We start from the raw sequence: 16806 nt of genomic DNA on the forward strand, positions 1-16806 counted from the left end.
CATCGTAGAATCTGTCTGGAAGGACATGAAGAGCTAGAAGGATTGGAGGCAGCCGACAACCACAGAATATCTGTGCTTAGTTCTCCAAGATGAGCATAGAACAACCAACCTGCTGAGTTCCTTCACCAACTGTGTGCAAGTCTACCTAGAAGAAGGCAGGGGGGAGGGGGACAATATTGATTGGGTTTTAATTTCTCCTGGACTCATTTACTTTCCATGTTGTTATTTGATAAAAATAAACCTTTTAATACTTTGATTTCTGAAAGCTTTCTTCATTTACAAGTTTTATTGGTTGAACCAGATAAGTATATGTAACTATGTAACAACATTTTTCCACATCTGCCTAAAAATTTTGCACAGTAGTGTATATCAGAATGTAATCAATTTCATATACACTATATTACCAAAAGTATTGGGACGCCTGCCTTTACACACACATGAACTTTAAAGGCATCCCAGTCTTAGTCCGTAGGGTTCAATATTGAGTTGGCCCACCCTTTGTAGCTTTAACAGCTTCAACTCTTCTGGGAAGGCTGTCCACAAGGTTTAGGAGTGTCTATGGGAATGTTTCACCATTCTTCCAGAAGAGCATTTGTGAGGTTAGGCACTGATGTGGGCGAGAAGGCCTGGCTCGCAGTCTCCACTCAAATTCATCCCAATGGTGTTCTTTTGGGTTGAGATCAGGACTCTGTGCAGCTCAGTCAAGTTCCTCCAACCCAAACTCACTGAAAACAACCCCACACCATAACCCCCCTCCACCAAATGATTTGGACCAGTGCACAAAGCAGAGTATATAAAGACATGCATGAGTAACAGCTGCTGCTGGTACCATGTGATAGCAGGCCAGTCAAGTTCCTCCACCCCAAACTCGCTCATCCATGTCTTTATGGACCTTGCTTTGTGCACTGGTCCAAATCATTTGGTGGAGGGGGAAATTATGGTGTGGGGGTGCTTTTTAGGGGCATTTATGGACCTTGCTTTGTGCACTGGTGTGCAGTCATGTTGGAACAGGAAGGGGCCATCCCCAAACTCCTCCCACAAAGTTGGGAGCATGAAATTGTCCAAAATGTTTTGGTATGCTGATGCCTTAAGATTTATCTTCACTAAAACTAAGGGGCCGAACCCAACCCCTGAAAAACAACCCCACACCATAATCCCCCCCCCTCCACCAATTTATTTGGACCATAAAGACATGGATGAGTGAGTTTGAGGTGGAGGATTTTGACTGGCCTGCACAGAGTCCTGACCTGAACCCTGATAGAAAACCTTTTGGATGAATTAGAGCAGAGACTGTAAGCCAGGCCTTCTCGTCCAACCTCAGTGCCTGACCTCACAAATGCGCTCCTGGAAGAAGCTGTGAAAATGTGGAATAGACTCCCTCCAGAGGTGGTTCTGGCAAGCTTAGTAGATTGCTTTAAAAAAAGGCCTGGATTCTTTCCTGGGTGGGCATATTATAACAGGGTAATAATATTTATATGTAAAGTTGATCCAGGGAATATCCGATTGCCTCTCGGGGGATCAGGAAGGAATTTTTTTCCACTGCTGTAGTAAATTGGATCATGCTTTGCTGGAGTTTTTCGTCTTCCTCTGGATCAACGGCGGGTATAGGATTGTGTATATGGGATTGTATGGTTGGGTTTTCTTTACTGTTGTTTGTTTTTTATTGGTTGAGTCAGATGGACTTTTTTCAACCTATCTAACTATTTAACCATGGAAGAATGGTGAAATATATTCCCATAGACACTCCTAAACCTTGTGGACGGCCTTCCTAGAAGAGTTGAAGCTGTTATAGCTGCAAAGGGTGGGCCAACTCAGTATTGAACCCTACGGACTAAGACTGGGATGCCATTAAAAAATGGTCAAACATTCCCATAGACACACCTAAACCTTGTGAACGGCCTTCCCAGAAGAGTTGAAGCTGTTATAGCTGCAAAGGGTGGGCCAACCAAATATTGAACCCTACGGACTAAGACTGGGATGCCATTAAAGAATGGTCAAACATTCCCATAGAAACACTCCTAAACCTTGTGGACAGCCTTTCCAGAAGAGTTGGAGCTGTTATAGCTGCAAAGAGAGGACCAACTCAATATTGAACCCTACAGACTAAGACTGGGATGCCATTAAAGAATGGTGAAACATTCCCATAGACACTCCTAAACCTTGTGGACAGCCTTCCCAGAAGAGTTGAAGCTGTTATAGCTGCAAAGGGTGGACCAACTCAATATTGAACCCTACGGGACTAAGACTGGGGTGCCATTAAAGCTCATGTGTGTATAAAGGCAGGCATCCCCAGGGGAGGACTGGGCCAGGGGGCAGGGGGGAAATTGCCCCCTGGGCCGCGCTGATGCCCTGTAAAAAGGCTGCATCACTCCTGCCACAGACATGCCTAAAGGATTCCTGGTGAAGAGAAGTAAAAAGTCCCCCCCCACTGACCTTCTGAGTGCGGGTTGAAGACAAGGACAGAGCGCGACTCTAGCCCCCCAACCCCCTGGCATAGATGGTGTAAACCGTCTGAGCAGAGGCCGGTTCCATGCCCCACTGGAGACTCTCCTCTCCCGTCCAGCCCCAACTGAGCTGTCCAAGCTCCCCCCCAACCGCCCCCTGCTGGCCAGGTTGGGAACCCGGATTCAGTCGGTGAGTAGCGAGTACCTGGAGCCTGGCTTCAGCCTGGAATAGGGGTAAGGAGGAGGACGGGGGGCTGAGTCGCTGCACCATGGGCCTCTGGTTTGTACTTGCCCCCTGGGCCGAAAGTTGCCAGTCTGCCCCTGGGCGTCCCAATAGTTTTGGTGTGTATTGCTGTTTTCTGGCTGGAGCCCCAACCTAGTTTTTTTTTTTTTTTTGTATGATATAAACAGCACTCAGCTATTCTTTTCTTACCATTTAATTATAAAATATACAGAACCAAACAATCTGAGCGATACATATATCTGTAATCATGCAGTCACCGTCTCATAGACTTACTGATTCTTTATTGACCTCGTAAAAAGCGCACACATAAAAACACCCAGGGCTCCGAGTTCATTTTTACCATTTTAGAATTTTGATACAATGAAAAAAATACTTTCTTTCTTTTTTTTTCTTTTTTTTTTATATGAATATACATATTCTTATTCTGCTGCAAATAAAGAAGCTTACAATAGCTTCATAGTGCGTACATATTGGCATTTTTTACAAGTCGGCTGTATCAGTTGCGTTCATTCTGAGCGTAGGCTGTTGGCGCGAGGGGGGGAGGAGGGAGAATGATACAGCAACTTGGGAGGAACGTAAAGCTGAGATTTTGGATCCACTAAAGAGGAAAAAAATACAATTTGAAAGACTGGAAAGATATTAAATAAAGTATGTACATCACTGAAGCCGGTTTGGCGGACACAGAGTAACGATTTTGTAAAAGAAAAAATAAAATTTGCACTTAGGACACGCGGTCTGAGGTTGTGCTCCGAGGTTTCGAGAGGTCACCTCTCTGCAATGACTCTTAAACTTAAAGGACCCAGGGATCGGGATACAGAAACATTAGTAGAAAGTATCTGTCCCAGATGGCTGTGGTTTGCGATGGCCATTTTATTTAGCGGTAACCGCCGTGCAGTCATGACATTTATAAGCAGAGTTTCCTCCTCCGGAGGAGGAACATCAGCCCGAGTGGAAGTAGCTGTGTCCGTTCTGCGCTCTCACGCCAGCTCTTTGCTCCAACGTCTGAGTAAATTCCAGTGCCTCAATGCTTCTTTGGTTCGTGCCATGCTGGCCGGACTGGCTAAGCTTTAGGTTTCCTGTTTTTCCTACAAAAGAATAAATATATATTTTAGTCCTGACTTTATTAACCACTTCAATGCTGGGCACTTTCACCCTCTTCCTGCCCAGGCCAATTTTCAGCTTTCACCACTGTCATACTTTGAATGACAATTGCGCAGTCATGCAACACTGTACCCAAATTACATCTTAATACTTTTTTCACATAAATTTAGCACAGTAAAACTTATTACTGACATGTATTGAGCTTTTAAAATCGATCTGTATTGTGCAAATCAATTAAAAATCTTTTTCTTGTACCTTATATTTGATAAAAAGTGCTCCGGTCACGTGATTTTTGTTCCTCAGCTCCCTCGGTCGTTTACAGCAGCTGGGCGTGCCATTACTCCCCAACTGCTGGGCGTGCCATTACTCCCCAGCTGCTGGGCTTGCCATTACTCCCCAGCTGCTGGGCGTGCCATTACTCCCCAACTGCTGGACGTGTCATTACTCCCCAGCTTCTGGGCGTGCCATTACTCCCGAACTGCTGGACGTGTCATTACTCCCCAGCTTCTGGGCGTGCCATTACTCCCCAGCTGCTGGGCATGCCATTACTCCCCAGCTGCTGGGCGTGCCATTACTCCCCAGCTTCTGGGCGTGCCATTACTCCCCAACTGCTGGGCGTGCCATTACTCCCCAGCTGCTGGTCGTGCCATTACTCCCCAACTGCTGGGCGTGCCATTACTCCCCAGCTGCTGGGCGTGCCATTACTCCCCAACTGCTAGGCGTGCCATTACTCCCCAGCTGCTGGGCGTGCCATTACTCCTCAGCTGCTGGGCGTGCCATTACTCCCCAACTGCTAGGCATGCCATTACTCCCCAACTGCTAGGCGTGCCATTACTCCCCAACTGCTAGGCGTGCCATTACTCCCCAGCTGCTGGGCGTGCCATTACTCCCCAGCTGCTGGGCGTGCCATTACTCCCCAGCTGCTGGGCGTGCCATTACTCCCCAGCTTCTGGGCGTGCCATTATTCCCCAGCTTCTGGGCGTCCCATTACTCCCCAACTGCTGGGCGTGCCATTACTCCTCAGCAGCTGGGCGTGCCATTACTCCCCAACTGCTAGGCGTGCCATTACTCCCCAGCTGCTGGGCGTGCCATTACTCTCCAGCTGCTGGGCGTGCCATTATCCCCCAGCTGCTGGGCGTGCCATTACTCCCCAGCTGCTGGGCGTGCCATTACTCCACAGCTGCTGGGCGAGCCATTACTCCCCAACTGCTGGGCGTGCCATTACTCCCCAGCTGCTGGGCTTGCCATTACTCCCCACCAGCTGTGCGTGCCATTACTCCCCAACAGCTGGGCGTGCCATTACTCCCCAGCTGCTGGGCGTGCCATTACTCCCCAGCTGCTGGGCGTGCCATTACTCCCCAGCTGCTGGGCGTGCCATTACTTCCCAGCTGCTGGGCGTGCCATTACTTCCCAGCTGCTGGGCGTGCCATTACTCCCCAGCTGCTGGGCGTGCCATTACTCCCCAGCAGCTGGGCGTGCCATTACTCCCCAACTGCTGGGCGTGCCATTACTCCCCAACTGCTGGGCTTGTTCCAACATGAATAATTAATTTACAGAAGTGACATCGTAGCGGCCTAATGTAATTTCCGGCTTATGGGCACATACAGTAAACAGTAACAGTACAGTAACAGGAAATGACGCTGCATGCCTGCTGTATGACGGCGTCATTTCCATGGGAATGTAGACGCCGCCCCCAGCTCCAGCGTGCATAGAGCAGATAGTGAGTTTTATTTCAGGTGTTATCAGGAAACATGCATCTGTAATCTGTGAAGATGAGTGCATATTGAGTGATATTTCAGGTGTTCTCTGGGAGCATGCCATCTGCTTGTCTGCTCTCTCTCTCTCCCTCCCTCTCTCTCAGGAAGCTGTTAGCCAAAATGAGGCTTTGAAGACAGGAGGATATCGTTCTCTGTCTGACTAAGCAGAGGAGGGATGGGGGTGGGGCTGGGCGGGGCTGGGCAGGACAGGGGCGGTTGTAATGAATAGTAGGCATGCCTGTGCAAGACAGACCGACAACCAGTGCCTGCCCTACCACAGGTCCCATTAGGTCCATTGGACCCAGGCAGAACTTTGAGAGGGGCAGCAAATTGACGCCCAAGATTTTTTTTCCAGCAATTTGTGTGTCATCAGTTTACGGCGCGTTACGGGCGGCAATTCCCCATCTCATACTGCCGCCTGCAGTGCAAATGAGTATGAGAAGGCGAAGCGTCTCCCCTGGGGAACGTCCTTCACATGATTGTGGTGTGCGCAATGATGTCAGACATTCAGACAAACAAAATGATACTGGAGTTTGTGGTTTGGAATTGATAAAGGTATGTCATTTGATTTTCCATATAGACAAGGAGCTGTTGCATGTAAATCAGACTTCCTGATACATTTAATATTAATTTTATTTATCATGATATAAACAAATAGATGTGGGGGCCTTTTCGTGGGTGTTTTTTTTTTTTTGGGGGGGGGGGCAGCATTTCATTCTTGGACCCAGGCAACACAATGTCTTGGGCCACCCCTGCCGGCAACATTTTCAGGAAGTAAAAGGCAGCATGCAGAATTCAGATAACAGGAAATAGAGTTGTTGGTGAAGAACAGAAAGTTGTTGGTGAAGAACAGAAAGAAGCCGAATGTCTGTCTAGTTTACATAAGACTTTCTAAGCTACACAAGCAGCTAGCCAAAAAATGAATAATATCAAAGATAAAGATATTTCACATACTATTAATAGGAAAAATTTCATTTTTGACTGATATTCCCCTTTTTAATCACCACTGGCTTTTTTTCCTCTAAATAAACAAAAAAAGACCGAAAATTTTGAAAACAAAACACATTTTTGTTCATTTCTGTTATAAAGTTTTGCAAATAAATCTTTCTTCATGCATTTAGGTCAAACTGTATTCTGCTCAATTTCTTTGGTGAAAATAACCCAAATCAGTGTATATTATTTAGTCTGTAGGACAAAATATGGGATATATATCCCCTGAGAGGGGACATGATAGCAATTTATAAATATCTCAATGGTGATCTCAGCATAGGAAAAAAAGCTATTCAATCGAAAGGTTTGCATGAGGACTTGAGGGCATACAATGCGATTAGAGGAGAAGCGCTTTAACCTCAGGCAACGCAGGGGGTTCTTTACTGTTAGGGCTACAAGATTGTGGAATTCTCTACCACAAGAGGTGGTTTCTGCGGGAAGTATGGCTACTTTCAAAAGACTCTTGGACTTACATCTCAAGGATCAGAACATTCAGGGGTATGAGAGATGATTACGGCCACACACACCTAAACAGGTTGAACTGGATGGACTATTGTCTTTATTCAACCTCACCTACTATGTAACTATGTAACTATGGAAAATCGATCAGTTCTGATGTACTGACAGGGCCCAAAAATGTCAGAACAGTATGAATATCCCCCAAATGACCCCTTAGAGAGTCCAAGCTATTTAGTAAGAGGCATGGCAAGTATTTTAAAGTTTCTGGAAAATGAAGAAATGTTAAAAAAAATATATTTTTTTCACATACTGTCACCAGTTACACATTTTTGTTACACATTAGGATTGCTTATATCAGTGAATTTCACTGTTATAAGCAACCATTTTTACTGAACGATTCTGATTCTAACATCTAATGTGTATTGGCCACAGCTAATCACAGATAATCACATGGTACAGATGGGCTGTGATTGGCCCAGTTTGTACCATGTGATCACTGTGATCAATCACAGCTAACAACACAATTGTACACAATGAATGGCATGAATGGAAGCTATCCATCGTTTACAATTGTCATGGGATCTGCTGTGATTGGTCACAGCGATCACATGGTACTAGCAGCGGCTGTTACTCATCCATGCCTTTATGGACCTTGCTTTGTGCACTGGTCCAAATCATTTGGCGGAGGAGGGGGGGGGGGGTATGGTGTGGGGGTTGCTTTGAGCGAGTTTGGGGTGGGGGAACTTGACTGGTCTGCACAGAGTCCTGACCTCAACCTGATAGAACACCTTTGGGATGGATTCGAGCAGAGACTGTGAGCCAGGTCTTCTCATCCAACATCAGTGCCTGACCTCACAAATGCGTTTCTGGAAGAATGGTGAAACATTCCCATAGACACTCCTAAACCTTGTGGACAGCCTTCCCAGAATAGTTGAAGCTGTTATAGCTGCAAAGGGTGGGCCAACTCAACATTAAACCCTACGGACTAAGACTGGGATGCCATTAAACTTCATGTGTGTGTAAAGGAGGCGTCTCAATACTTTTGGCAATATAGTGTGTGTTATACGGTCGGCAAGTGGTTAAGGTGAAGGGAGAAAGGAGGCCCTAAGACAACCTTGTCCCTGTGAAGCACCAGAAAAGGTTCCTTACAAGAAAAGGCCACTAACTCATTTTGCAGAGGTGTTGGCAATACAGAAGTCTAAGTGAGTGTAAGTAGTAGGAGGAATCTCTCCGATATGTTCAAAGGATGGGTTTTGACACAGAACCTTTGTCTGACACAGATCAGCCTCTGCTGCAGCCTCTTTTGACTTGCTACAAAGTTACAATTTTGCAGTCTGATCACTGGGGGAGGGGAGATTGAGGAAATGCTCCATCCTGCCTGCAGCAGACTGATGACATCATCTTATCTGATAATGTTGCTAAATATTTCCACTTGTTGGATTTGTACCTAAATTTCAACTTTATACTAAAAAACAAAAACAAAAAAGTAAATAGGTCAAGGCCATAAAACTTACAGGCTGAGCTTCCGGGCCTGAGCTTCTTTACTCCCGTTTGTTTTCTGGTCTGCGTTTGCTGCGACTCGAGAGGAAGTTGTGGCCGTGCCGGAGAAAGCCACTGATCCGCTGGCACTGCTGGTCCTGACTTTAAGTGAATCCTCTGAAAGACACGGCTTCATCTTTTATATGTCCCAAGTATACAGTATATAAATGATCTGACAAAAGTAAGTACACCCCTCACATACCTGTATTTGTAAATATTTTATTCTATCTTTTCATGTGACAACACTGAAGAAATGAAACTTTGCTACAATGTAAAGTAGTGAGTGTACAGCTTGTATAACAGTGTAAATTTACTGTCCCCTCAAATAACTCAACACACAGCCATTAATGTCTAAACCGCTGGCAACAAAAGTGAGTACACCCCTAAGTGACAATCTCCAAATTGGGCCCAATTAGCCATTTTCCCTCCCCCGGTGTCATGTGACTCGTTAGTGTTACAAGGTCTCAGGTGTGAATGGGGGGCAGGTGTGTTATATTTGGTGTTATCGCTCTCACTCTCTCATACTGGTCACTGGAAGTTCAACATGGCACCTCATGGCAAAGAACTCTCTGAGGATCTGAAAAAAAGAATTGTTGCTCTACATAAAGATGGCCTAGGCTATAAGAAGATTGCCAAAATCCTGAAACTGAGCTGCAGCACGGTGGCCAAGACCATACAGTTTTAACAGGACAGGTTCCACTCAGAACAGGCCTCACCATGGTCAACCAAAGAAGTTGAGTGCACGTGCTCAGCGTCATATCCAGAGGTTGTCTTTGGGAAATAGACATATGAGTGCTGCCAGCATTGCTGCAGAGGTTGAAGGGGTGGGGGAGGGGTCAGCCTGTCAGTGCTCAGACCATACGCCGCACACTGCATCAAATTGGTCTGCATGGCTGTCATCCCAGAAGGAAGCCTCTTCTAAAGATGATGCACAAGAAAGCCGCAAACAGTTTGCTGAAGACAAGCAGACTAAGGACATGGATTACTGGAACCATCTCCTGTGGTCTAATGAGACCAAGATAAAGTAATTTGGTTCAGATGGTGCCAAGTGTGTGTGGCGGCAACCAGGTGAGGAGTACAAAGACAAGTGTGTCTTCCTACAGTCAGGCATGGTGGTGGAGTGTCATGGTCTGGGGCTGCATGAGTGCTGCCGGCACTGGGGAGCTACAGTTCATTGAGGGAACCATGAATGCCAACATGTACTGTGACATACTGAAGCAGAGCATGATCCCCTCCCTTCAGAGACTGGGCCGCAGGGAAATATTCCAACATAACGACCCCAAACACCTCCAAGACGACCACTGCCTTGCTAAAGAAGCTGAGGGTAAAGGTGATGGACTGGCCAAGCATGTCTCCAGACCTAAACCCTATTGAGCATCTGTGGGACATCCTCAAATAGAAGGTGGAGGTGCACAAGGTCTCTAACATCCACCAGCTCTGTGATGTCATCATGGAGGAGGGGAAGAGGACTCCAGTGGCAACCTGTGAAGCTCTGGTGAACTCCATGCCCAAGAGGGTTAAGGCAGTGCTGGAAAATAATGGTGGCCACACAAAAAATTGACAATTTGGGCCCAACTTGGACATTGTCACTTAGGGGTGTACTGACTTTTGTTGCCAGCGGTTTAGACATTAATGGCTGTGTGTTGAGTTATTTTGAGGGGACAGTAAATTTACACTGTTATACAAGCTGTACACTCACTACTTTACATTGTAGCAAAGTCTCATTTCTTCAGTGTTGTCACATGGAAAGTTAGAATAAAATATTCACAAAAATGGGAGGGGTGTACTTACTTCTGTGAGATACTGTATTATACATTCATAAGCACATATATATTTATAATATACATAAAAATAAAGAATTTAAAACATTTTAGCCCGATTGAAGTCACACATCTTTTTCATCACATTATAGTTCTGTACCGACACATTATGATTTGAGATGGATTTTTGCTTAAAAAGGTTCTAAAAAACTATCTTCTCTATGCAGTGCTCTGTGACAGCGGAGCTGAGTATCAGCCACACCCCTCAGCACAAAGACCCGTATTGAAGAGAACGGGAGGGGGGTCAGGTCTAATTGCTGAATGCTGATAGCTCTGTGCTGTGGGTCTAATTCAGGTGCCTACTGAGCTGTACTTTCATATTTAGACTGCTGTGGCAGGAGATAACATTCGAAAAATGGAGGATATTAATTTATGTAAAGCTCTAAAGTGGTACGAAAGCTTAATTAAAAAAAAAAAAATAATAAAAAAAATAACAAACATGTAACACTTACCTGCTTTGTGCAGTGGTTTTGCACAGAGAAGCTCTGATCCTCAACTTTTTTCAGGTACCCCGCCGGCGCTCCTGGCTCCTCCCCCTCAAGCAATGCCCCCAGAAAAAGCCACTTGCCCTGGGGGCACGGCTGCATGCTCGCTCCCGAGCTGCTGCTCTATGCATCCATAAGACACAGAGCCATAGCTCGGTGCAGCCCCTCCCCCCCCTCCTTATTGGCCCAATGGCTGTGATTGACAGCAGCAGGAGCCAATGGGCCCCCGCTGCCCTCTCTGCCAATGAGGAGGGAGAGTGCATGGGACAGCTGAGGCTATCGTGAACATCGCTGGATTGGATGGGGCTCTTGCAAGTATTGGGGTGGGGGGGGCTGCACACAGAAGGTTTTTTACCTTCAGCCTTTAGAACCACTTTAAAGCTGAAGTTTATCCCTGCCTATATTTTACCCTGACTGGTTCACGGCTGGTGGGAGGGGCCAGCAGGGGGCTGTACATACCTATCTGAAACCATCACTGCCCCCTGCCTCAGTACTCCTCTCTTCAGTCCTAATGCAAGCAGTGGGCGGGCTCTTGGGAGGAGATATGCAAATATAAAAATGCCCTGATGAGTGGGTGTCAGTCTGGATGTGTGGGCGTTCCTAGGCAGGCTGTATTTGCATGTAGAGTCCCCTCCCCCCCTAGGTAACGCCCACATGTGATGTTGAAGGCTGTACATATAATTTATACATTTTGCTTTCTCTTACCGACAAACGGCAGCAAAACGTTCTTCCCGACTCCAATCACTGAGTTACTTTTGCTATAACAGATAAAAAACAGCATTTAGCATTTTTCCAGCATTTAGGCAAATAAAGGATGACACCAGACAAGCATTTTATCATTATGGATAAAGGGGGAGGGGATGGAAAGGATCGGACTTTCATTTCAGAATATTGCAGTCAGGCTGCACAATATCTTTTAGATTTTTCAACAATTACTGCGGTGGATGGGAAATAATGTAAGCGTATCAAAAGCTGAAACTTTTTTTATTTCATTTTGGGTAGTGAAAGGTTATAATGAGGCGTCCGCAACCCCCGCCCATTTGCACTGGCGCCCATTTCAATTGGCTGAAACTGACAGCGCACTAGTCTATCCATTCCAAAGCCTGCTCCACCCACCTCCCTGACGCATCTGAAAGCCTATCAGCGGCTGTGCAGAAGATGATCTGAGGTTTGATGTGCATGCATTGGGGCTGATCTGAGGTTTGATGTGCATGCATTGGGGCTGATCTGAGGTCTGGAATGCATGCACTGGGGTTGGTCTGATGTTTGATGTGCATGCATTGGGGTTGGTCTGATGTTTGATGTGCATGCATTGGGGCTGATCTGAGGTTTGATGTGCATGCATTGGGGCTGGTCTGATGTTTGATGTGCATGCACTGAGGCTGATCTGAGGTCTGGAATGCATGCACTGGTGCTGATCTGAGGTTTGATGTGCATGCATTGGGGCTGATCTGAGGTTTGATGTGCATGCACTGGGGCTGATCTGAGGTTTGATGTGCATGCACTGAGGCTGATCTAAGTTCTGGAATGCATGCATTGGGGCTGGTCTGAGGTTTGATGTGCTTACATTAGGACTGGTCTGAGGTTTGATGTGCATGTATTGGGGCTGATCTGAGTTTTGATGTGCATGCACTGAAGCTGATCTGAGGTCTGGAATGCATGCACTGGGGCTGGTCTGAGGTTTGATGTGCATACATTGGGGCTGATCTGAGGTTTGATGTGCATGCACTGGGGCTGATCTGAGAATTGATGTGCATGTACTGGGGCTGATCTGAGGTTTGATGTGCATGCATTTGGGCTGGTCTGAGGTTTGATGTTCATGCATTGGGGCTGAGCTGAGGTTTGATGTGCATGCACTGGGGCTGATCTAAGGTTTGATGTGCATGCACTGAGGCTGATCTGAGGTTTGATGTGCATGCACTGGGGCTGATCTAAGGTTTGATGTGCATGCATTGGGGCTGGTCTGAGGTTTGATGTGCATGCATTGGGGCTGGTCTGAGGTTTGATGTGCATGCACTGGGGCTGATCTGAGGTTTGGTGTGCATGCATTGGGGCTGGTCTGAGGTTTGATGTGCATGCACTGGGGCTGATCTGAGGTTTGATGTGCATGCATTGGGGCTGGTCTGAGGTTTGATGTGCATGCACTGGGGCTGATCTGAGGTTTGATGTGCATGCACTGGGGCTGGTCTGAGGTTTGATGTGCATGCACTGGGGCTGATCTGAGGTTTGATGTCCATGCATTGGGGCAGGTCTGAGGTTTGATGTGCATGCATCGGGGCTGATCTGAGGTCTGGAATGCATGCATTGGGGCTGATCTGAGGTCTGGAATGCATGCATTGGGGCTGGTCTGAGGTTTGATGTGCATGCACTGGGGCTGATCTGAGGTCTGGAATGCATGCATTGGGGCAGGACCAGTTAATCAATGTTTGCAGCCATAGTTCTGCTCATCTCCAGGTAAAGTCAGGAATTATTTTATAGTCATCAGATGAACAACCACAATTCTTCTAATGCTTGTGAACATTAATGTGGGCGAGGTTGCTGGACCCGGGGTGACACGCCCATTCAGTTCGGTTGTCTGACTGCCCAATACCAGGTGAGCATCTAACTACAGTTCATGAAAAATTAACCCCCAAAATGATCCCCCACCCAGATTCCTCCTTCACAATAAATCTAAGCCCTGATGGGGGGGGGGGGGGTGTTGTGCATAGCCCCATAAATGTGTTGGCTGCCAATTTTAGATTTTTATTGTGACAAATAAAGATTTATATCAGAACCGATCCCTACACCTTACTACCCTCCTCCTTTAATTCCATACAAGCTTGTCCTCCCATGGACTACACACGTGTCGTTTGTTTCATTCCGAATTTTAATTCGGACACATTTTTCAATATTCGGAAGTTCGATTTGTATCCAAATTTTCAAACTACAATAGTAACAAATTTAAACAAATCTGAAATAACAAAATTAAATTCGGCCGAAATACGAATCCAATTCGAAAACTAAATCAAATTTGAAATTGAATTTGAAAACAAAAATATAATATAAAATAATGCAATAGAATAGAATATAAAATACAAGCATAAAATAGAATATTAAAAAAATAGAATAGAATATAAAAGAATAGACTAGAAAAGAAAAAAACAATAGAATAGAATATAACAGTCTTTCGAAATTCAATTTTTGAATAGAGGATTTGAATAGAATAGGTAAGAATAGAAAATAATAGAATAGAAATGAATTGGAAATAAAAGAACAGAATAGGAAAAAAAATAGAATTGAATAAAATAGAATAGCAAATAAAATAATTAAATAGGATAGTGAAGAAAAACAATAAAATAGAATAGAAAAGAATAGAAAAGTAAAGTACAATAGAATAGAATATAACCCTCCTCCGAAATTTGACCTGGTGGGGTATATATTCAGTGTGTGTTTGTTCAATAAATATTCCAGATCTTATACAAGCTATTCTCGGCTAGTTTTGTATAGAGGGGCGGCTGTAATATTTGATATCTATGTTGAAGACTGAAGGAAGTGGTATTCTGACGGAAGCCCACAAGCACTTTGTGAGTCCCGGTTCCTTTACATAACTCAAGTACTGAAGCCAGAGTTTGACAGCCAGGCGATCGGTATTGGGGGGGGCGTGTCTCTCTCACGTACTTGGTCTTGTCGAGGGAGCTGTGTTTCGGGTGCATGACGTGGCTGCTGAATGACTGGCTCCGGATGAGTTTGCTCTTCTTGCTTTCTCTGCTGACAACTGCAAACAAGCAGACATGAGAGTGTGAGGCTTCGTTCTACATTGTGATGTCATCGCAGTGATGTCATAGGTCATGTGACACCTCTCACCTGTCTGTGTGCCTGAGGAGGTCCCAGAGATTACGGTCGGGAGACTTTTCGGCAAAGCCGATCCCGTTTTACTGTCTCTACCTAAAACAAAGCAGAGAGTCAGGAAGAGCCGGCGCGGTAATTGGGGCGTCGCTAAATGAACCGCCTTCAGTCACTTACGCTTCCTGTCATATGTCTTCTCATTGCTGGACCGCGCCTCGCTTTGCTGTTTTTCCTTTTCTATTTGTTCCTGAAAAACAAAGAAAAACTCAGTTTTTTTTTCTTTGATACTTTTATTTTATCAAACATATAAATCTGAGGTTTGATCTGCTTATGTTTTGCCTTTCCTGGTTCCTCCCCTCCCCCATCATCAACATAATGACCTTTTTTTAAATAAAACCTTCCTGTTTTTATTAAAAACATTATTTTAGGCCAAGTGACCCAGATTGACCTGACTGCTCCCTAGCTTGTCGCCTGCCTCGCCACCTGCCTGGACCTGACCACACTCTTAATTGCAACCTGTCTCGATCACTGCCTGGACCTGACTACTGTCTTTACTGCCACCTGCCTCTTCCCCAGTCTTGATCTGATTACCATCTTGACTGTCACTTGCCTAGACCCCTGCCTGGACCCAACTATTCTCCTTATCGCTACCTGCCCTTGACCCCTACCTGAACCTCACTGCCATCTGGTTGTTGCTTGCCCTGACCCCTCCCTGGACCTGACCACACTCTTAATTTCAACCTGTCTCAATTTCTACCTTTACTTGACTACTCTCTTGTTTGCTGCCTGCATCGACCCCTGCCTGGACCTGACTACTGTCTTGACTGCCACCTGCCTCTTCCCCAGTCTTGATCTGATTACCATCTTGACTGTCACTTGCCTAGACCCCTGCCTGGACCCAACTATTCTCCTTATCGCTACCTGCCCTTGACCCCTACCTGAACCTCACTGCCATCTGGTTGTTGCTTGCCTTGACCCCTCCCTGGACCTGACCACACTCTTAATTTCAACCTGTCTCGATCTCTACCTTTACTTGACTACTCTCTTGTTTGCTGCCTGCCTCGACCCCCGCCTGGACCTGACTACTGTCTTGACTGCCACCTGCCTCTTCCCCAGTCTTGACCTGATTACTATCTTGACTGTCACTTGCCTAGACCCCTGCCTGGACCCAACTATTCTCCTTATCGCCACCTGCCCTTAACCCCTACCTGAACCTCACTGCCATCTGGTTGTTGCTTGCCTTGACCCCCTGCCTGGACCTGACCACACGCTTAATTTAAACCTGTCTCGATCTCTACCTGTACTTGACTACTCTCTTGTTTGCTGCCTGCCTCGACCCCTGCCTGGACCTGACTACTGTCTTGACTGCCACCTGCCTCTATCCCAGCCTTGGCCTGATTACTGTCTTGATTGCCACTTGCCTGGACCCCTGCCTAGATCCAACTATTCTCCTTATCACCACCTACCCTTGACCCCTACCTGAACCTCACTGCCATCTGGTTTGATGCTTGCCTTGACCCCCTGCCTGGACCTGACCACACTCCAAATTGCAACCTGTCTCGATCTCTACCTGGACCTGACTTCTTTCTTGTTTGCTGCCTGCCTTGACTCCTGCCTGGACCTGACTACTCTCTTGACTGCCACCTGCCTTGACCCCTGCCTGGACCTGACTACTCTCTTGATTGCCACCTGCCCTTGACCCCTTTCTGAAGCTCACTGCCCTCTGTTTTGTTGCTTGCCTTGACCCAACTATTCTCTTGAATTCCACCTGCCCACCCCCTGCCTGGGCCTGACTAACTTCTTTGATGCTGCCTCGACCCATGCCTAGAAAAGGCTATTCTCTTAATTGCCACCTGCTTCTCCCCCTGCCTGCACCTGACTATCATCTGTTTTCTGGTTGCCTTCACCCCTGGCTGGACCTAACTATTCTCCTGATTGACACCTGCCTCGTCCCCTGGATCTGACTAATTTCTCAATCGCCTCCTGCCTCGACCCCCTGCCTAGACTTGACTATTCTGTTGCTGATCCCCAGTGATTAGTCTCCACACCTTAACCATCCTGTCCTCATTTACTCCTAGGCGGGTATATCCTGAGTGCCATGACCTTGTACAAGCCCTCAGCAAAGAGCTCAGGGAGCCATTG

At 46.4% G+C, this 16806-nt stretch overlaps 1 protein-coding gene across 1 annotated transcript in view; it reads right to left on the bottom strand.

Moving 5' to 3' along the window:
* Nucleotides 1-2865: 2865 nt before the first annotated feature.
* Nucleotides 2866-16806, bottom strand: part of PPP4R4 (protein phosphatase 4 regulatory subunit 4) — a 211914-nt gene continuing 197973 nt past the window's right edge. The window contains exons 20-25 of the mRNA XM_082275364.1: nucleotides 14842-14911; nucleotides 14683-14763; nucleotides 14497-14593; nucleotides 11545-11597; nucleotides 8510-8651; nucleotides 2866-3773 (exon numbers count right to left, since the gene is read on the bottom strand). Coding sequence (XP_082131490.1) covers nucleotides 3749-3773; nucleotides 8510-8651; nucleotides 11545-11597; nucleotides 14497-14593; nucleotides 14683-14763; nucleotides 14842-14911 — 468 coding nt within the window. The 3' untranslated portion in view covers nucleotides 2866-3748. The remainder of the gene's footprint in view (nucleotides 3774-8509; nucleotides 8652-11544; nucleotides 11598-14496; nucleotides 14594-14682; nucleotides 14764-14841; nucleotides 14912-16806) is intronic.

Source organism: Pelophylax lessonae (genome assembly GCF_965119305.1).
Source record: "Pelophylax lessonae genome assembly, chromosome: 13".
NCBI classification, from domain to species: Eukaryota; Metazoa; Chordata; class Amphibia; order Anura; family Ranidae; genus Pelophylax; species Pelophylax lessonae.